Here is a 22,453-nt window from a genome sequence, read left to right as displayed (position 1 = left end):
CCAAAGTTAGTAGAAACTACACATGATTATGTGTAATAATAAAATGGATGAAAACAAATCCAGATTTAGTTATCTAAGAATTATAGTTGAACTAATACCTTTCAATGTTCCTTGGTTTCAGGAAATGAATGATTTAACCTTTTGGTTTTCTGATTTTGATGGTTCCAATTTCATACTTGTACAAAAGAGGATGATTCCCAAGGTGGGTGGGAAGAAAAATTTCCCTATTCTTTTTATTGCTTTGCTTATGAAGGAAGACCACTGAATTGGTATGACCCTGATCACACTTTAGGGTAATCTCAGGAGAGCAATAAACTACATATCAGCTTTAGTTGCTCAGAAGGGACTACATGCCCCTATCATTCATATTTCACTTACAAAGCTGTAAGCTACAGTGCCATTATTTCTCTCTGCCTGGAGAAAAATGAACATTCTTACATGACCTGTCTTCTCTTCCCTTGACAAAGAAAAGAAGCAGTTATAACTCCAGAGTTGTTGGTTTTTTTTTTTTTTTTTCCTATTACCAACAGCAAGGTCAGGGTTTAGATGTAACCACAATCAGTAAAACTGGTTAAGCACAAAAAATGCTCAGATGCAAGAGATGAAGTCATCAAAAGGCCCAATGAATTGGGGGGATGGGATTTGGTTCCCTAAATACAAGCAGCTGCTGCCATTAGCTTTCCCGAAGGCACTCCAGACATGTAGAAGGAGCTGGCAGGTGTGTGCAGGAGCTCTGGGAGCTGTAACTGGGGAGCAGTGCTGCCAGGGAGGGGTTCCTGGCCCTGCTCTGCTGGCAGCCTCTGCCTGGTGCACTTCCCGTCCGAGGCACAGCTCCCCTGCTCTGGCTGAGCTCTGCCTGACCCCCTGGCTGCCACTGGAGCTGCTCTGCTCCCCTGGCCTGGGGGACTGTGTGCTGGGATGCTCCCTGTCCTGCTGTCCCTCACTCCTCCTGTCCTGCTGTCCCTCACTCCTCCTGTCCTGCTGTCCCTCACTCCTCCTGTCCTGCTGTCCCTCACTCCTCCTGTCCTGCTGTCCCTCACCCCTCCTGTCCTGCTGTCCCTCACCCCTCCTGTCCTGCTGTCCCTCACTCCTCCTGTCCTGCTCCTGGCTCAGTGGCACTTTGGGGAACACGCAGCTGCCGCTTCAGTCCTATCCAAAGGGCTGGCAGGGTGACCTTGCCTGCACAGCACCATTTTCTGCTTCATGTGCAACAACAGGATTTTCTTGGAACTTGATTTTCCCAATTATGAAACAGACCTGCAACAAGTATTGCTTTTATAGAGCACAGAACGACAGAAGAAAGTCTGGAAAACAAACCAAAGCAGGATCATGTGAAGGTGAGCAATTCAAACACATGATTATGAATTATATAAAAGGTTGAATGTTCCTGCATCCTTGGCTGCTAAAGTGTTTGAGTTGGAATAATGTTATGGACACAAAAGAATACAAAGAATTTGTCTCTGTTTCAGAGAAACTAGTTTGGGTACAGAGAAAATAGTTTAGGTATTCTTCCCACTACAGTAAAGACTTGGAAAATTCATGGAATAGTCCCAAAACACTTGTTGCTTTATTTGGCAGCAAAACCAGGCAAGATAGCCACACCTGAAAATACTTCCCAATGATTTAGGGGATTAGAATAATTCCAGTAAGTATTTTCCTAAATTTTGTTAGGGAAGGGGTAAAAGAGAGTGACAGAATGTGTTGTTGATGGCTTCTGTAAATAACTACTGCTATTCTAAAGTTGTGATCTAAAATAATTTGAAAGTTGCAAATATTCTTCTCAGTATTTTGGCTGAAAGCTAATTGCATGGGAGCTTTTGAACAATTGGTAAAAAACCTATTGGAAATACATGTTATGATCAACTTCTAAGCTGCATAAACCAGCATTTGTAATGGAAACACCAAAAATATTTAACTGCAGTGTAGCAATTATCAACGGTATTAAGGTGGGATGGGTATGTAACTAAATGGAAGTGTGAATTATCAGCTCTTTTACAGTGACCACAAGGAAAGGAAAGCCAAGTTTGTGTTTACATGTAATTATATATTCCTTCTGTGTGCATTTGTCAAAAGAAAAGTTTAAGATATCAGGCCAATGTTCTCCTACAGGAGACCAAAATACCAGTGTGCAAAGTTAATAGTGTAGAATGTCTCAGGAGATGAACATTCTGAATTTATGTTAACATTAGTTACAATGCAAAGGCAAAGGTGAAACATTTGCACAATTCCTACAACATGTATGAAGTGAAGGATGGGGTTTTTTGTTCAAGTAACAATGCTGTGAATCAGGAGATCTTTCTGAATCAATCTACATTGATTTATTGTTTTGAATGTGGATGAAATGCTGCAGAGTGCTTTTGCTGAGCCAGCTTTAGAATGGGGATAAAAACACTTTCCTATAAGTGTCAAAGCTATTCAGAGTAGAACTTCTTATTGCTAGTGAACAATGGGGAAGTTGATGCCAAGGAAAGTCCAATGAGTTGCCTGTGCAAACAAAAGGGGGGAATGATGCAGGTGCTGTGAATTCCTGCCCTATTTACTACATTGCACTGCTGATTAGATAAATGCAATAGCAGAGTTGATTATTGTTTCCAAGGGAGTTTGCTGACAGTCAGCTTTAAAAAGGTTTCTGAATTAGGTAGTTTAAAAAAGGACTATGCAATCTTGTCCAATTGTCATATGTGATTGCATAAGATGATTAAATACTCTGACAATCTCAAATACCAATGTTGTGTATTGTATCTCCTAATCTCATCTATCAGAACTTCATCTGCTTTATATTCATACATAAGACATAAAGTACACAGTAAAGATTTGAAAATCTTTTATCCACTCTGCTTCATCTGACCTATAAAAATATTACCTGTTGTTATCTATTTTTGTATTACATTAAAATTCAAAAAATTCAACAGGCAGATTTTTATATCCTAATTCCTGTCTGAGATATACCAGATGATAACATGCTCTCTTGTGAGAGGGATTTTAATTGGTGCAATGCTTTACTTTTCCACTCTTTTCATCAGAATACCAATAAGATGATTTAAACAGTTGGCATGTAGCACTCTGCAAAAATAAGAACGAATAAATTAATGTATCAAATAATTAAAGCTATTAGTTGCTTCATGCTAGTTTTCATCAATGATATTTATTGCTGCACACAGACTTGCTTCGGGTTATCATTGTGCATTTATCTTCATGACAGAGAACCATTAGATGGGAAACCCCAGATAACACATCCTCTCTTTCCAACACATTCTTCTTCAGGCTCACCAGTTTTTTTGCAATGTTTTACGGGTGTAACCAATGTCATAGTTTTAGCCTGTGGTTTTTGATCTGAAAACATTAAAAAATCTGACTTATCACACAGTTCAACAAAAATGTCTGGAAGATGTTCATTATTACACACCAACCAATAGAGCTGAAGCAGGCATACAGGCAACCTACAGATTTTTCACAGTATCAAAATGCAGGCTACCACTAATGACTTGTTACAATGGTAAAATAATTATATTAGTCTTATTTAATCAATTTTAAAATTTTGCTATAATGTAGAAAAAGATCTGAATAAACATAGACCTTAGAAAATAGATGGCATGGTTTGTTTGGGATAATGTCTGAAAAGTTCTTTCTATCAGCATACAAACTAAAGATAATGTCTCTAACCATGGATATTGATATTGCTTACTATGACAAAGTGTTAAGATAATTCACGATATTAAAAAGACCAGAGTTTTATTCTCATGACTGAGATCTCTTTCCCTGTGAGCTTGATATGGTTCTAGCATTACTTTTGACATGCTGATTAACGTATTCATATTTCTGTTTATCAATTGTGATGCACAAAGGTGTTAAAATTTAATTATTAATGAAGACTGAAATAACCTGGGATCCTTGAGGAACAGAGAACTGCCAAATGTGATTTCACGTCAAAGTACTTTCTTTATTTTGTTTAAAATCATTTTCTCTAATTTTTAATTTGTCAAGTTATGCCAGAGTTGAAAAATACCAATACATCCATTAATTGTGATGTAATAAATTACTGTAGATAGTGTGTTAGATATTTCTAAAGATATATTGTATCAATAGCTTTAAATCTAATGACGGAAAGAAGTAGTGTTACTTAAAAAGTCTTCCACCTGCACTTAAGACTGAGAAACCAAGACATTGGTCATTTTCTCCTGCTCCTGAGAGGCTGTGTGTGTAGCAATGTCACAAACCTCTGGTTTGGAAAAGGAAGGGTCACACAAGAAACACTAAATTTTTATGAAAATGTAATTTTAGAATGCACTTTTAAAACATAATGTCTGACTGTATTTCTTTTAGAACTCTTAGTGAAAAAGGAGACTGATTTCTGCACAACAGAACTGGGATGATGATTAATCTGTATTTCCTGGCAAGTTTATTTCATTGGGTCCAGTCCTGTCATCCGCCCCAGAGAAGCCTCTACATGACATATGAGCTCCCACAGCTCTTATCATGTTTGTCCTTCTCTTCCAGCAGCCTTGGCAGTGATGGCAATGGAAATCTGGCTGATCAGATCCCAGCTCCCTGAGAACTCTGTATCCCTTGACATCGACTCAATAGCAAGAGGGTATTTGCGACATGCCTGTACTGCTGGCTGTGTGAGCTAGTGGGGGGCAAGGAAAGGCTCTCCTTCCAGGTAGGATGAATTTCTGTAGGCCTGGAGCCTTGTGAGGGATCAGCACTGGGGGTAAACAGCAATGGAGCTCCTCCTGCTCCATGGAGCCTCAAGGCAAGCAGGGCTGGCAAGCATGGCCAGCCAGCAGAGTGCCTGCTCAGGTTTCAAACACAGCCCCAGAGTGTAGTGAGGGTATGACAGGCGTGTGAAAGGCAAAGGGTTTGTGCTGTGAGACAGCATTTCTGAAGTGGCAGCATGGCAGATCCGAGTGGGATGCTGGTTTTCTGAAGACTGCCAGCAGCTACGGAATGAGTAGCTGTTTAGCTAAAACAGCAGGAGGAGTGCTAAAGGGAAGTAGTTGGAACTGGAACAGTGCTGGAGAGGGGTTTGGGATAAAGCCAGCGCGGGTAGGAGTAGGTGAGGGAGGTGCTCAACACATCTTAGCTGGCTCAGTGTTTTGTATTTGCAAAACACTCAGGGTCCTTCTAATGGTGCAGTGCAGCGTGGGCTGCAGCATCATCACTAAGTTGTCATGTTGCCACTGAATAAAAGATATAACTGGAGTACACTTCTCTAAGTCTCTGCACTTTGTTTTAAATTAGTAATGGTTTAGCATGAACTAGCAAAGCTCTCAGGTCATTGCAGAAAAATTATTGCAGTATATGGCTTTATTTTGACAGGTGGTGTAAATCTCGACCGAAATTTTCATACCTTTGCAGAAGTTATGCAGTGTGCGTGCCACCTTTCATATTTTTCTCGAGTTGTGTACCAAAGGGCATGCGTGCAAATGTAATTAGAAGCATTTCAAAGCATCCAGCTAAATTTTTGAGATGTTTGTGTTGCAGTATGCTGTTGTAAACTGTCTCTAAGATATGTGGAATAGGATGCTCTGAGAATGGAAGCCTCCTTGCAGAGAGCTGTGCTTTGCTGCATAATGTCAAGATAATGGAGATGATTTAAGGATGCTATACTTGCCCTCAAGATGAATTTCCTTGCAAGCCCCAGTTTAAATCTCATTGTGGGATTCTCCTGTTCCTGAAATCAATAGGAAGTAAGTTAGGTTTTGAATTTTGTGAGAGTAAGTTGTCTGCCTTTGATGCTAGTCACTGCTTATGGCCTTATGATCAAAATGCAGCTTCAGCTCTTTAAAGGAACACCTACATGTGATGAAACTGTTCACACTCGTTGGAAATGAAATCCTAAATTCTTCAAGGTAAGAGCCCTATTTCAAGGATCCTTTGGCTTAAAAAGCAAGTTGAATTCCCATTTGAAATATGTGTACCATTCAGAGCTCAGTGGTGCAGCATCTCATTAACAAAACACCCATTCTAAAGGGTAAGAATAGATCCTTATTTCAAAAGGAAAAGGTTTCAGATTTAAGCAGGAAAGAGAGTAAAACAGGAGCTAGTGTTGGATACTGGTTCCATGAATACTGGAACAATGTTTTGGGTTATCCTCAGAAAGATTTGTAAATCTGGAAAATACAGATAAATGTCTAAAAAGTGTAAAAAATTTGGAAAACTATTCCACTCAGTCTCTAGAAAGGGAATAAAATGGGTAAATTGATCTACAGACAAGTGCAAATCAAAATATTGGCTCTAGATTCAGCTAGTGGCATCAGTGCAGTTATTACTACATGGCTTTCCATGTCCCTCTGAACAAAAAGGCAGAAAAATCATTGGCAAGAAGAAAAAAGCAGATCAAGAAGTACCTGTCCAAGATGTAGTTATAAAAATATAACATAATTTTGGGTATAACACTTTAATCATCCTGAATCTCAGCTGCCTATTGACATCAGTGATGTTCATGAATACAGTCCCTTTAATATAATTATTTCAAGTTGATTTCAGATACAAGTAGTCTTCTATAGAAAGTAATTACCAACAACTGAATTATGATCAAACTCTTCTCCCTTCTCTGTAACATCTTTAAACTTCTAGTACTGTCACTTCTCACCTGATGATTACAGGTAACAATTTTATTAACAATTTAATTATTCTCTTTATAAGCCAAGGTAATTACAAGGAGCTTGGTTTCTACCAAAAGTCTTTTTAAATGATTTTACCATTGACTGTAGTCCAACATTAGAGAAGGACAGGTTGTAATCAACAAAACCATATCTCAAAATTGTGCAGAGTTGGGAGAAATCAAAAGAGCAATGCTGCTAATATTTTACTGAACATTATGGTACTTTTGTATGGCTATGAGTGCCCTCTAAATTTATACTGTAAGGCTCTATTCACTTTCACAGTGAATTTGTGCTATAAAAGGTGGTAGTCAAAGATCTGACAAAAAGCTGGACTGACATTTATGAGATCAAGCTTTTGTTCCTGATTTTATCATACCCATGTTCTTTGTCAAAATCTTTCCTTGCATGCTTAACCTGAAGAGGAATTTGATATAGCTGGAAAGGCCGGTCCATGTCTCAGGTGTATGGATCTGGGAGAAGATGATCATGCAGATACTTATTAGAGAGAAATGCAAGGAAAAGCTAAAGGGGCAGAATGTTTGCAGGTGATTTGGTGAGCTGGTTGTATTTGAGATGCCAAGTAAAGTGAGTATTAAAAAAAAATCCAACAAACCTATTTAAAAGGATTCTTACAAAAATGACATAATTAGCAGCAGATTAAAAAAAACTTTTTAAGAAAATACATTTACAAAGGGTAAAGAAAAATGGTGCAGTTGTGATGAAGGAAAAAAGAAAAGAGTACACATTCTCACAACTGAGCTGTAAGAACAGGTTAAAGTACCAAGGTAGGTCAGAAATGATTGAGCAATTTAGTAAAGGCATAAAAATTAGCCATTAACTTTTTTTTTCCTAAACACCGGAGAAGCCAGACCTTCTAGGAAGGCTGTATGGCAAATAAATGCTTTATAGGGTAGGGAAGGGAAACATCCATTAACTATGGAAGAGCTTTGGGAGGTAACCAGACTCCTGCCTGTGGTGATGGGAGCATTTTCTGGAAGTGTGTCTGAAAGGTTATCTAAACCGTTATTTAAAAATGGGAATCTGTTGCATCAGATAACCAGAAACAAATATTACTGTCCAAGAATTAAAAAAAAATGCAGAAACAACATTTTCACTGCTACTTGTGATTTTTCTAATTTAATTTCTTTCTAATTTAATTTCTAATTTAATTTTTCTGATTGTTAGGATGTGCTTGATTAACTACAAAAAAGGACCTGTGGCAGGTGTGATTTTTATGAAGATTTTCAAGAAGATGGCAAGGAACTAGAGACTGGCAATTAGAACTTCTGCAGCAGGCAAGTTAATGGAAAATGTGATGAAGAACAGAATTAACAGATGAGTGAACATGCTGAGTATGAAAGAAATAATAAGTTACAAACCTAGTAGAAGATTTTTTAAGGAATCAGGTAAGCATATGGATGCAAAAGATCAGGTTGACAATGTATCTTACTCTACAAATAGTATTTCCCAAGATGCCTCAGCAAGGATTTTTATTTTTCCCTGTTCTTTTAATTTATTTTTGTTTCTTTATGGAATAATTATACCTTGAATAATAAGAAGCAAGGTAAGAATAAATGTCAGGAACTACTAATCAGTCTTATGAAGACTTATACATATAGAATTCTGCTAGAAAAGTGAGTGAAGCATGGTGTAACAAATTTGCTTAGACTACAAAGGTGTGTGGCTATAAAGGCCCTCAGAAGAATTTCTAAGGTGTGGGTGGCAGAAATTAAGTGTTCAAGAGTAACAGATACTTGGCTTTACCATTCAGAAAAGGCACACTAAGATTAGTTCAGGGTGTTTTATTGAAAATTTTGACTTAATGCTCTTCATCAGTCAGAAAGGCAAATAGATAATTGAATTTTTCAAGACAGGAAAAAGAATGAAGTTGAAACACCACAATGTCACTATATAGCTCCATGATGTGCCCATATCTTGAACACTTCATACAGTCCTGATATTGAAAAGATATATATATATGTAGTACTACCATAAAAGGTAGAATGAAAAGCTGCCACACATATAAGCAGGCCATATAAAAGGAGAGATTAAATAGATTATGTTTCTTCAGTGTAAGAAAGGGAAAACAGATTGATGGAAAATAAAATATACGTCTTTAAAATCACAGATGTTATGGAAAAGGTGAATTGCAAATGATTATTCATTTATTCTCCCTCTTAAGAACCAGGAAGGAACAACCAACCAGTTAAACAAAGTATAATTATCATTATTATTATGATTAGTAGTAGTAGTGGTCGTGGTGGTGGTGGTGGTGTTGTGAACTTGTGCCCAGAACATTTGATAACAAAATTATGATGTCTGAAGAAGTTAATAGGCAAATTAGTGGCTGAAGGACTCACTGAGACCAATTAAATATGAAGATAGTGATGAGTTCTTTGGCTGAGAAAATCTGTAAGCTTCACCTTCCAGCAGCTGGATGCCTCTGCTGCCTGATGCTCATCCAGCCTGCAGCTGTCACACAGAGGGCACTGGTCCAGCTCAGAACAGCTTTAGTTTCTGTTTTGAGGTGTTCCATTGCCTACAAGCATGCAAGCATAAAGATAAACACATGACTCACGGGAGTGAAAGGTTTTGAAGACCAGCTCTAAAATGAGCCAGGTAAAATGGTCAGAAAATAGGGTGAAATGGGAACTGGGAAATGTAAAAGGGCATTTCTGTTAAGTGTTTTAGTTAAGAGCTCAGATCTTGAAAGGTCTTGATTATATTCAGATTTTTTTTCCTGAAGTACTCAATTTATTGATACTAAATAATAATTGCCTTAGTTTGTGTAAATTTCCTTAAAACCTCCAGTCTGAAATTTTTTAACCCCAGCTCTACAGATTCATAACAAACTGTCAGTTAATCAAAACATCCAAAATATTTTGAACATGTATATGAAATAGTAGTAGTATGTAAAAAATGTCTTGAATTCCTTATCTGTTAGCTACTACAATACTCAGCTCTGTAGAAGTACAAATCTGACATTAGAAAAGCTGATTACTTCAGGATTAGATCTATTCAGCATGTTTAAATTCAGAGCAGAAACACACCTTAACATCAGGGGTGTCCCTGTGCCTATAGTAACTCTGAAATTCATCATAAGTGTGAGCTAGTATTTTAAAATTTAAATTTGCAGGTGGACAAAATCATAGTATACCTATGTCAATGGCATCCATTTATTAATGTGTAATTAAAAGTCATTTTTTAACTTTAATACCAGTGGGGGAACTTTACTTCTCTCAGTGGGGGCTGTCAGCACTTTGCAAGTTAAAGCCCATCAGCTCCTTCTAAAGGAAACTTTGGTTTCCATAGTTGTGTCTGCAGATGTATAAAGAAAGTTAAAACAACAACTACTGAAGCCTTGACAATCAGCACGTGCTGGTGCCAGCAATGCCATCAGCTGCATCAGTGCCAAGATAGGAAACCTTGGCTATCTTTATTTGCCTCAGGTCAGTAATTTTTATCTGCAGTTAAGTAGGATGGAGATTACTTTACTTACTTCTAAATGGTCCTTTTAAGTCCCCTTCATAAAAATGCCCCATTTGGGTGTGTCTGTGCTGCTACTGATCTCCTTATTCTGTCCTCATTAAAAGGCAGTGAGCAGGCAAATTACACAGAATGTATGGCCACTGAGCAGGCTTTAAAGGAAAGTGTGACAGATTTTTCAGAGGAAAAGAAATCCTGCTCATCACTGTTCAAATGAACATTTAATAATTCATAACAAATGAGTTATAAGTTTCCCCTTCAATACGTTTCCAAATGTGAATAGATTAAGTAGTAATTGCTATCAAGCTTTATGTTCTATTTCATGTACCTAATAAAAGTTTATCTAGTGGAGCTTGCTTTGTATCTTTTTGATCTATTCCTAACTGACTGCAATATCCTCTATTAAAATATTTATCATTGTGCTATCAAATATTAACCATTTTAAAATCATCTGACTGAAGAAAACAAATAATGTTACTTGCTTAAGTTTTCATGAATTTCCTGATATTTAGTTGTTCAGAACTCCCCCCGATATAGCACTAAAAATACACAATATGCTACAAATTGTATTCACTTTCTTTGAATTGGGCTGTTTTGGAAATGCACTTTGCTCACATCCATCACCAGTGTCCAATTTGGCTCTCCATTCAGAATCCTAGTTTTGTTGTCTGAGAAATTATGATTCTGCTTCAGTATAAGAGAGTATTAGAGAGTTCTTGATTTTTCTATAGGTTAGTGGATTTTAAAACTCTTTTAGGAGAGTACAGAATGTTGGGGTTTTTTTAAAGGATAACATTTTTAAGACATTTCCCTAATTATCCACCTGCTGATCCTTCTGAAATTCTGTGGCTTTGTCAGGTAAAAATACTGGCAAGTTCTGGAGTGTAGAAAGATCTAGTGATGGGGAGTGATGTGCCACGGTTGCGTGGCAGCCCAGCCCAGCCTGACTGGCTGCCAGACTTCCATCCCTCCCCAGCTGAGTGGGTTATGCTCTCCCAGGGTGCTCCTGCTTGTTCAACCAGTGGATGATTCATATCACAGAACTAACATAGCAAAAAATGATTCTTTTTTGGTTAGTGTCCTGCTGACTTAGATCTGAAATCATTCAGTGAAAGGTCAAACAACTGCCTGAGAGATTGCTAGGGGTGTGGGACTAAATAGTGGGGAATTGGGAGAAGAGGGATTGCAGCACTTGCAATTAGAGCAGTTTGGACAGCCATGAAATAGCAGCTTTGAAGCTGACACTTGGGCAAGATCAAGAAGAGAACAACCTCTTTGCTACAATCCAATCCCTCACCTTGCTGGGGAAAAATTGTTCTGTTAAAGGTCAGGTGTATAAATGTTGCTACTGAACCATTTCTTTTTGCTCTGGAGAAAGCAATTCCTGATCACCAGGTTATCAGAGTAAATCTCCTGAAGAGGTGCAGTCTGTCAGGAGCCTGGTGCCTCTCAATAACATGGCAACTATGCAAACTAGTCCCCTCTTTTGAGCCTCACTCTCTGCTTGATTTTATTTACCTGTTATTTTCTTTGGCTTCTCCACACACAGGTATTACCTAAGTTACAACCTCATCCAGCACAGACACACCGAGATAAAGTCCTTGAGCTCTCCCCTGTACCCCTCTGATCTATTGCATCTGCAGATTCTTCCATTTCCACAATATCCCACACACTTTGTAGGCAGCAGTGCTAAAAGAAGATTAAGGCATGGTCTCCATCCTAGGCATGCTACAGGAATTATGCAGATCTGTATAACTCTCTCAGAGCATCTTATGTTTTCACCTCCTCTGTGCTCTTCGTAGAGGAGAGGTGCCTCACTTAATCATTTCTGTTCATATACAGTGTTTGTGTTCTGACATGTTTACTCTGACTAAAATACATTCTCCCCAGAGAGAGATCAACCTTCCTTTTCTCCTTCAAATCTAGCATCTCATTAAAAAATAATAACATTCCATGATATTCATACTTTGGTGAACAACTTTCTATGCATCCTAGTATCTCTATGATTATTCTGTGGGTTGTGTATTTTGCAAGGAATGCATTAATAAGCACATTTGCATTGTTGTTTCTCAGGTTTAAAAGACCCTGGTTTTAAAAGGATGTCAGGATGGCATTACACCTATAAGTCACCAGCATGCTTCCCCTGAGGCAAGCAGAACTAGTGTTTTGCATCATCTGAGCATCAGGTCTGGTAATGCTGTAATTTTGTTTGTATTCTTGCCTTGCTTGTCTTACATCTGTAAACCATACTTTGCTGTGAGTTGCAGCATTTGGATTCTGGATTAATATAAGGAGAATTATTATTCTGGATTTAAATTTGCAGCCATTTGAAGGAGAGTGTTTCTCTTGCATCCAAACCCTTGTACACACACACAATTTCTTTAGCCTGCATAACAACCATGCAAAACAGGTATTTTGAAAGCAGTATTTTGTGTATAAAGACCAGGGACAGATGACTGTTCCCTGAGGACAACAATGCTCAACCCCAGCAGAACTTTATCCTTTTCAATAAATTCTTTTTGTATTTTACTTCCCTTCAGCTCCAAGTGTGGCAGTGTGCTTACTAATACCGGCCTTGGCACCAAACCACAGCAGAACTGAAAGTATATACAGCACAGCATTAAAACTGCTATTTGTAAAAAGATACGAAAATAGATAGGTGGATCTTCTATGGCTCCCAACACAGGCAGTTGCAATGGTGAAATGGAAAACAGGGCACCTTGTTTCTGCATTTCTATTTTCTTTTTTTTTTTTTTTGGGTCTTGTATCCTGGGCATGAGTTCAATGTGTAGGTATTAGATACATCTGTGTACAAATGTGTAAAATATCACCAACCTTCACTGGAGAGACCCTTGCATTTATATGTATTTAATCTGTCTAGAAAGAAGTGCAGGGTGCATTTTTTTTTAAAATATTTTAAAAGAATTAGATGATAAATGTTTTTTTCCTCTTTTCTTGCTGAATGGTAAATCCAATCTTCCAAAAGCAAATGTTAATATTAAATTCCAAGTTTACAATTTCAAGTTTGATTTTTCTTTAGCCACTCAATCTGCATGATGATTTTGATCAAATGCCCCAGCTTCTAACATTGGTAACACATGATAAAATCCACCCCAAAAAAGCTCATATTTAAATAATCATATGATAAGTTAAATGCATGCTGTGACAGAATATGAATTATCTGACAGGCTGCAGAATAATACAAGTTTAGTCTGGAAGACAGGTACAAGCACTGAGTCCAATTTGAGCACTGAAGATAAGAAGTGCAATCCTTTGCCTGCTTCTGTTTAAATGAACGAGGAAGGGTAAAATGAGATAGATTGTTCAGACCTTGATATAAGGCATCTGGCTGAAAACTCATTTGCTAATTGTTTAAGATTAGCACCATTGAACCAAGATAATTTAAAACACTGATTTGCTATGGGGTGCCAGCTACCATTGGTTACTCTCACTCACTCTAGGCCTTTGTAGTGCTGTGGGTTCAGTGTGTTTACTTGGTTTTTGTATGAAGGGAGATAGAGAATAATATTAGTCACTGAACCTTCCCTCACCTTTTCCCCCATGAGGAACATGCCTAATGAAAATTTGAGCTGTGCTGCCAAACTGATATTGGCAAAAGATATTTTCTTTGCCTGATTGGACAAATATGCAGCTGGTTTTGTAATCAATGCTTCTGTGAGTGAAATTAAAAGATGTTAATTTAAAATGCTGCTGTATGTATGCAATGGTCTTCAGTCACCTGAAATATCATGGCCCAGAAATACAGAAGATGAAGATCAAATACAGAAGACTGTGAGCAGTACAGGTAGAAAATCAAGCGAATGCTCCCACTTAATATTTTAGCTATGATTAAATGTTTTTGCCTTTTGATACAGGTTCCATTTTTCAAAAAACACTATGTTCAGTTAAAAGCTGGCCCAAATCAATGGTACTTGCAGGTTAAATTTCTTGCCAGGCTCGGAGCTTTTAGTTCTGTTTTAATGTTAATTTTAAAAGAAAATAGTTCCGTTTCTATAAAATAGAAAAATCAAATAGATGCTATGCTATGTAATTTCTCATGTTCCAGAAATTCTAAAGGGTTTCAGGACCATACTGTTCTGTTCTGAACTCATTCCCTGTGCTTTGATCCTGGTGAGAAAATCCCCTGTGGGTATATGGCAGGGAGGCCCCGCTGAGCCCAGCACGTTCCCGCACGCCCACGCCTGGGCCGCAGGGGTTCTGGGGAGGGCTCAGGAGCCCTGCCAGGCACAGCCACATCTATTGTGCCTCTTCTTCTGAGGGCAGCAAACCTTCCTGGCCCAACCAGACCCTGCTGACCACTATGTCTCTGCAGCACAAACCCTGAATGCAAGAAGATAACAGCTGCTATCACAGTGCTTTTTATCTGGGAGGCAAAGTCTAAAATTGCATCTGACCTCAGTGTGCGCAGAGACGCCAAGCGAGGAGCGCTCTGCCTGGATCCTCAGAGGGTTTAGATTAAATCACTAAGAGTGAGGTACCTAAATAAATAGTTCTGAGGATAATAGCTTCTGTGACTTCTACTTTGTATGATACGAAGTAGACTCCAAACTGTAATTTATCAAATGATATATTGCGGGCCTTAGAACACGCAACTCGGCTTTTGTGTTGTTTTTTCCCTAATAGGCTTACTAATGTATAAAATTATGACACTCCATTTACTTATAGAATCATACATGTAATTAAACTAGCTATGATATAGATTTAAATTGTTTATTCATAGTCAAGCTTTTGTTTGCACTAGATCAATGATTTTTAGCAATAAAGCTCCATAAGTATAGAATTTCTTAATGCCGATAGCCTATGTATAATAAAAAGTAAACAAGCACATATTGGTCTGTCGAGTGAGTGTGTGTATCCATCTTTGCATATCTATGTTCCTGTGCAGCACAGGCTTAGGGAAAAGCAGATCAAAACCACATGCTACGTGTCCAGACAAATAATCTTTCTGAGCTTTGCCAAGGCAACAGAATGAATTCCTATTTTTCTCTTATATTGGGGTCTGCTAACTTGCCCGGTCATTTGTTTAGAATTCAATGGGAAAATAAGAAAGCTAAAACTGACACTGTACAAAATTAAATTAATTGGAATTCTGTTCCTTCATGATAAGCCTTGAAATGAGATTTAAATCAGCGTGTGGTTGGTAAAACATGACAATTTGATGTCTGTTCCATAAAACTGACAACCGCATCTAGTTGTTTTTCTTCTGAAATTGATCAGATAATTTGTTCAAACTTGGAGAATATCTGACAGTTACACAATCAGACTGAGATTTGTTCTGAAAATTACAACCAAGTGAGGGAAACTCAATTAGTTTTGTCAGCAAATATAAAGGCACTAGCTTGCATTTCCAGAAACTGTCCAAAGATTTTACAAATACTCTTGATTCAGCTAAAATCAAGCTAATTATATGCTGGGCTCAAAAAACTCATCATTAAAAGAACATTATTTGTCTTACAATGTCCAAACCCGAAAAGATAGGAAGTACTGAAATTAATAAGTAATTGCTTTGACGAACTGGTGTATATATATTACTATAAAATTTTCTCAACAGTCCTCCAGACTTGTTCAGTATCTCAGCTACTTAATATATTTTTTAAACCCCCTGGGTGGACACAATGTAAGTGTCATTTTTTCAAATTCCATGCAGAGAACCATACTGATTTCTGTTTTCATTTTTTTCCGTTGTAGTTTGGGTCACTGCAATATTTCCAGTGCTTCAAAAATTCCAGTGGTTATTTTGCCAGTATCTAGGATAAGATACAGGGTGGTAGCAACCTTCTTCTGCATATGGGGTGCAAGGCAGAGGGAGACCTCTTATTTCTGAGTGTGTTGTTTGGGAGGTAACTAGGATCTGATTTGGTGAAGAATTAGAGAACTTTGAAACTTGAAACATTACTTCACCTGCTTTCCATTGCAATTCTAACTGCCCAATAAATTTGTGAATCATAACTCAAGTAGAAGCAGCTGGAAAATGAGAATACAGTCAACAACCACATGTGAAAAGTATGGTTTGGTTTAAATGCCATGCCAAATACAAACAGGAGCTTGCTGGTAGAAGCTGAGGAAGTCCAGATTTCTCAGATTGCACTGAACAGTGTTGCCCATGCAAGCTTCTTTTCTCTTCATATACTATCTTTAATGCTGTTTGGTTAATTATCACAATATTTCCTGAAATTATTTTTTGGTTTTCTTTCCAGATATAATTTTTTGATTTGTCACAAGTCCAGCTTTTCTGCTTCAGAGCTACTCATCACTTGGAGAGGCAGCAGTAATCTCTAGTATTATTGCCTTTTTTCTTAAAAAAAATTAATATGTAAGATTTACATTTGATTTTGAGTATTTAGAACATTTTTATGGCTATTGACCAATTTTATGATATTTGTCTAATTGGTGTCTGTAATTACTGACAGTAATTACTAATTGGTGTCAGTAATTATTTTCTTGTGTTTCTCAGTCTTAAGAATCAAAAGCAAGCTCTTATAGAAATCTGTCTTTTATGTTTGCGTGGCTAAAAATACAGAGAGGCTGTGAGAGAAGTGGAAAGAAAAATGTGAGAGGACTTTCCAGAGTTTCTGGAAGTAGATTATCAAAACTGTTAAAAGAATAAATCTTACAAACAAAATTTGCAGTAAAAGTCTAATTCTGTGTATATTGAAGTGATATTTCTACTCACTTGTATACAAGACCCATTAATCAGAAGAAAAGCAAAATAATAACTAAGCATTGAAACAACATGTGTTCAAATGCCATTTAAGGAAAATTTCAGCTCTTATTTTTTAAGGACGTTAAGTATACTTCCATTTTTTCCCAACAATTAGCTTTCACCTAGTTTTCACTAGTTATTACAGGTACAAGCCAGTGTTTTGCAGTTATTGTCCTGGGAAGGCTGAAGGTATGGAGACATAATTAACTTAGTCAAGAAGCTGCAGTTAGGACAGAAAAAGAGTGAACATGCAGAGAAATCACCTTCTCTCTTTTAGTAGGAATTCTGAATTTGGAAGCAATATGCTGATGTTTGAGTATACAAAACTTACTTCACAGTTGCCAAGACATGTATTTACCTATTCCAGCGGGAGCTCCTCTGGGTGTTAGTGGGAGAGAGGGAGGACACTGCAAGTGCATTGAATTTACTGGATGGCACAGTCAGTGCCCTCAGCTGGGAGTCTCCCACGGTTCAGGCATTATGGCATGGTACAGCCCAGAGCTTTGGCTCGTTCTCTGCTCCCAGGAATGGGCACATGACAGCACACGGACGAGGCAGCGGAGCTGCAGGAGAGGGGCGACTCTCAGAGTTACTTACGTTGACAGCCCAAGCTGTGCCAGATATATCCCGGCAGACATTTATCACATTTAGGCCCTGAAGTTCCCTCCTTACACTCACAAAATCCTCTGTCATTACAGCGATCATGGACTGAACCAAAAGGGTTACAATAACAGTCTGCAGAAACAAGACAACACATACACACTGGATTCAGGTCCACATGTGGAGATAATTCATTCAATACCAATAAAGGGTGCATTTCCAGTGCTAAAGGTAAAGGAAGACTGTCTATTAATAATATCTAGTGTAGTGAATATCATTACTACATGTCCATTTATTTGTTTGCACGTGTCATTTCAGGAAGAGACGTTTTATGATGCAAAGAGGAAAAGTAAACAGGAAAGATATAAAGGCAGCAGATATCACGGTCTTAAGGGTAAGTAATTATAACAGATTCTCTTTGGCAAGAATATTTTTGACAATTTAATGAACATTAGAAAAGCTTTGTATAGTATGGATATATCCATGTGCCATCAGGGTGAAACGTTTTGCTTTATTAAAATAGGCTTATCTGTATTACTCAATATTTTCAGAAGTGCTAGATGTCTTTACAGGGCTATATAAATGCACTTTACTTATTTCCAAGATAGTCTTCCTTTATAGGTTTGAGCAGTACAATAATTTAAGTGAATATTTGCCATTAAATTGATGAGATTGATTTATTAGTGACATTAATAAACCTTTTGCATATTCTGCAATGCAAAGCTTGAGGTGAGCACTAATGTAATGTAAAACCTTTAAGAACGGGCTTTGTGCAGCCATTTTAATTTCTCTCACCTCCCAGCGTGCAGATGGAAATTGCAGTGAGGCTCATTCCCCGCTGTATATTTTTCACATGTGTTCAGCTAATTAAAGAAAAAGTAGGGTAACACATTTCCTCCCACAACACTTACTGTGCTGTTCATTCACAGCCCTTTTCTTTAATATGATTACAATATCTGTGTTCAGCTTTCAGCCAGCTGAACAAAGGCAAGGAGCTCACATTTTGGCATTCCTGTACTTCACCTTGGTTATTCAGATTTTATGTTCAAATGGAGAGTTATCTTATTTTTATGTGGACCCATGTAGACCCAGAGTAACTTCACTGTTAACTGAAACCACAGACTCCTTTTGGAAGCATTTGGTCTCTGCTGCTTCCTGATTTGGGGCAACCTGCTGGGAGTGTAGATTTATATGTTTGTGAATCAGTGCTGCTTTGATCACTATCTTTAGCAATTGTTCCCTAGCATTAGGTTGAACCTCAGGGGTACCATAAATGAAAAAATGGGAGTTGAACTGGGAGGTTACATACATCTACATCTCCAATGAAAAAAACCAACAGGAGAAAAATTAGCAGAAAGACTTTTCTCATCTGTTGTCTCACTGTTTATTAACTATAAATTACAGATGGCACTTTGAACATTTGGGATGTTGAAGAAGAGTAGTTACCTTTAGCAAAAGGGTTCCACAACAATAACAGAGTCAATTACCTGGCAACATTCATTAATGAAGCAGAAAACTGTCCGGCCAAAAATACTGTGCAAGGCTGAGTATTATTGCAAAGTGAGTGCCATTTGAAAAGCTGGGAATTCTGATATAATCAGATGTATCAAATGTTTATGTAAACTGACATAGACTTGAGATACATTGTGAATGCAAGAAGTAAAATTTGCTTCAAGTGTGTTTATAGAAAACCTTGAAAAACAAAACCTGGGAATTACATTAAAAACAGAGGGTCTAATTCTTGTTAAAAACAGCTTTGTTAGAAATAATGAAGTTACAGTGATTTAAACAAGTATTTGTGAAAGAAATGTATAGCCTGTGATACTGGATGTTATATTTTCCACAGAACAAGACCCTGAACCAGTGAAAGCTTTCCTACTGAACTCTATCACATAAACACGTAAGATGTTCCAGGCCCATATCATGCTATTGAAGGGAAAGTAAATAGTAGAAACAAATATTTAAGCCAGGCCTTTTGCAATATTAGTAGATCCAATCAGAATACCCAACAGACTAATTCTAGCTTCCATCTTTCCCAACTGATACCACAGTAATATAACCTACAGAACATTCAGGATCATTGTCCAACACAGTATCACATGCTGTGGAACACTTCCCAAGACCTGCCAAATACTTAAGATGTTAGCAATCTCAAAGGTCACAATTTTCAGTGTGCCACAGGGAGGCAGTGTATCTGCAATGCCCTTACAACAACAGGGCACTAAATAACACTAACATTCCCAGATCATCCTAATAAGCAAACCATAAGCACGTTCCAGGGTGGGGAAAAAAAGCCCCTGCAGATCTGAACTGAGAAAGAATTTTCATCCTAACCTTCATCTGGTAACTATTTGTAAGGACAGGAAGACAACAGAAATGGTAATCTGTTCACTGGGGTTCACTCTATCAATGTGATGCTTCAAACAAAACACAATGAGCGTAAAGAAAAAGGAGGTGGGGAAATGGGCTGAGGCTGGCAGGCTTGCTGCTTATTAGTCTGGGCTGACAGTGGCTCTAGGACAACCCCCAGGGTTAACTTAACCACGTGTCATTAGGGCTTCTGGTGTTAACTGAAGCTTAAGCCTGACTGACTGCAAGGGTGGCTTTGTTACAAGTGTGACAGCAATCACCAGTTCAGTATTTATGCTGTGAGGCAAAGGCTATGTTTTATTACTCTGGGTCTACCTGGTGGTTTCCATGCTATCCTTGCTTGTCAGTGTGTGCATTCACTGAAAGTCACTCGGGCTTTATAAAGAAATAAAAACTCTTCAAGTTAAATTATTTTTCACACTGAATGAATAATTTTTACCTTCAGAATACCTTGATTTATTCTGAAACTGCAGTTGCCCATGTGAGGTAATTTTGCAGTTAATGTACAAATCCACAAATTTTTGCTATTTCATTTTAGGAAATGAAATCTATTTTGCCGCTAAAGAAATTAAGGGCATCAAGAATTTAGATTTAAGCCCACTGTATAATACATTGCATTTGGCTCACTGGGAAAAAAAAAACAAACAACCTTTTCAGTATCTGAATTCTTTAGTCTTAAAAATTAAACATTTTACATTTTCTCCATTGATTTAGCATCAGCTAAGATTCATAGATTTGTTATCCATGTACTTACCATATGTATTTCTGCAAACTGTGAAGCAGTTTTGGTAAATCAGAGCCAAAGCCCTATTAACTGCCATTAAACTAGATTATCCAAACATTTGTTACCTTTCTACATACATGGCTGAAGAGGAAAGAATTAGCCTATAAAAATGACTTTCATATGGGAATAAGACTTGCACATATCGCTGCAAATCTGCTTATTAAAATGTTCATGCCAACATTTCACATGAAGTTAAACCACAGAACACTGCTTTTAAACTCGGAGAAAAGAGAAATGAGCGTTTCCAATAGAGCAAGACTGTGCTTCACCTAGAAGGGTGGTGAATCCATCAACTCTTTCACAGGTGAAAATACTCCACATTTTGCCCAATTAAATCTTAGGAGCCCCAGATCAAGACAGCACTTTAAGACAAACTCTGTTTTCTGAAAAGTGCTTTAGGTGTCTGTTCATTTCACTGACTTTACACAAGAAGTAGGAAAGACCTCTTAAGTTGGCAAATCAGCTAGGACGCATACATTGGAAACTACATTTTGTATGGTAACTGTGATCTGGAAAACTGTCTTAGTTCAGCAAGAATGTTATTTATTTCAAATTAATTACCTAAGGTGTAGAAAACCCAGGTTTGATCCTGTAGTTATTTCACATGGTGCAATTCTCATGGAAGCCCAAGAGAATTCTGCTTGCATTAAGGTGGAAAGTCAGCAAATGTGCCTTTTTTTTTTTTTTTTTTTTTTTTTTGCTAAATAAAAGATTTAAAAAATCCATTTCCTCAGTGTCTTGGCAATTTTAAAGTGAACAATTGTCTTACTGTGACATTTTAAATATATCACTTATAAATTAATTTTAAAATTACTTATTTTTGGCTTTTTGTTTACTAATTTCCTTGTCTTATGTAGCTGCAGCTGCTGTCTTAGCATTTCAGTGTATATGGGAAAACAACATACTGAATGAGCTGATGAAAAATTCCAAACAGAGCAATTTAGAATTGTATTCATTAGGCCCATTTAGGCAGCTGAAATTGTACAACCCTGATGTCATACCAATGATGTCTGTCATCTACATAAAACAAACGTGTGGGACAGTAGTTTTTTTCCAAGAACATTGGATTGTGTTAAGCTCCTCAGCACAGTCATACAAAATCATGACTTGCCTATTAAAGTTCTTATTAGCTCTGACTAATTACTGGCAAAGGACATCATGCATTTCCTGAATGTATTGCCAAGCAAAGTTAAAAGAAGGACACATGAAATGCAGTGCATGGATGGATCTGTATTTATCACAAGATAAATATGTAAATCTGTCAAGTTACAAATTCAAACAAATAATAACAACCTAAATAGTTTCTGGCTTGAATCTCAGCAGTGGATTATAAATGTATTAAAATATAATTTATTCACCTGTAGTCTACTTTGGTTTTACAGTATTTGCTAACTACTCTTTGCTTCCTGGAAGATGGAAAGAAAACAAATCACAATGAAAATCCAGAACAGGTCTTTATGTCTATAAGAAACATTATATGATGCTTCTGTCTATAGGAAACATTATATTATTATATTCTCCACTTCTGTTTGTTATTAGAATAGTGTCTTTAGTGGCTGTCTGTTAATCACTGGCCGTTGTAAAAAGCTTCCTTTATTGACTATGTTTCAGGCTTCACCTAAAGTGTCCTGACTTTCCTGTATACTGTCTGTGGAGACATGAGAAAAATGCATGTTCTTTGGGGTGCCAAAGATCTAAAATTTTTTCCTAATATGCTTTTCTTATTATGCTCTAACATTTTCTCTAATTCTGCAGTTTATAGCAGATGCTTGTTCTAAAGCACTGTTTTCACCTAGGAATCCCTTTTCTAAGTTGACATCATGTCACACTGATTTGACAAATTCTGTTCCTAACCTCATGGGCATCATTTCAGTTCCTCCT

At 37.5% G+C, this 22,453-nt stretch overlaps 1 protein-coding gene across 10 annotated transcripts in view; it reads right to left on the bottom strand.

Moving 5' to 3' along the window:
- The window catches only part of NTNG1 (netrin G1), a 152,012-nt gene that overhangs the window by 7,571 nt on the left and 121,988 nt on the right, over positions 1-22,453 (bottom strand). For 5 of the 10 annotated variants that reach the window (XM_030279305.4, XM_030279312.4, XM_030279308.4 and 2 more), the window contains one exon: positions 17,416-17,553. The exons of 4 other annotated variants lie outside the window; for them this stretch is intronic. In XM_030279305.4, the coding sequence (XP_030135165.1) occupies positions 17,416-17,553 (138 nt within the window). Of the gene's footprint in view, positions 1-492; positions 3,064-17,415; positions 17,554-22,453 lie in introns of those variants that run through there. One more of the 10 variants, XM_072932590.1, reaches the window with a different exon arrangement.

Source organism: Taeniopygia guttata, chromosome 8 (genome assembly GCF_048771995.1).
Source record: "Taeniopygia guttata chromosome 8, bTaeGut7.mat, whole genome shotgun sequence".
Taxonomy (NCBI): Eukaryota; Metazoa; Chordata; class Aves; order Passeriformes; family Estrildidae; genus Taeniopygia; species Taeniopygia guttata.
This window is presented reverse-complemented; position numbering and strand designations above follow the sequence as displayed.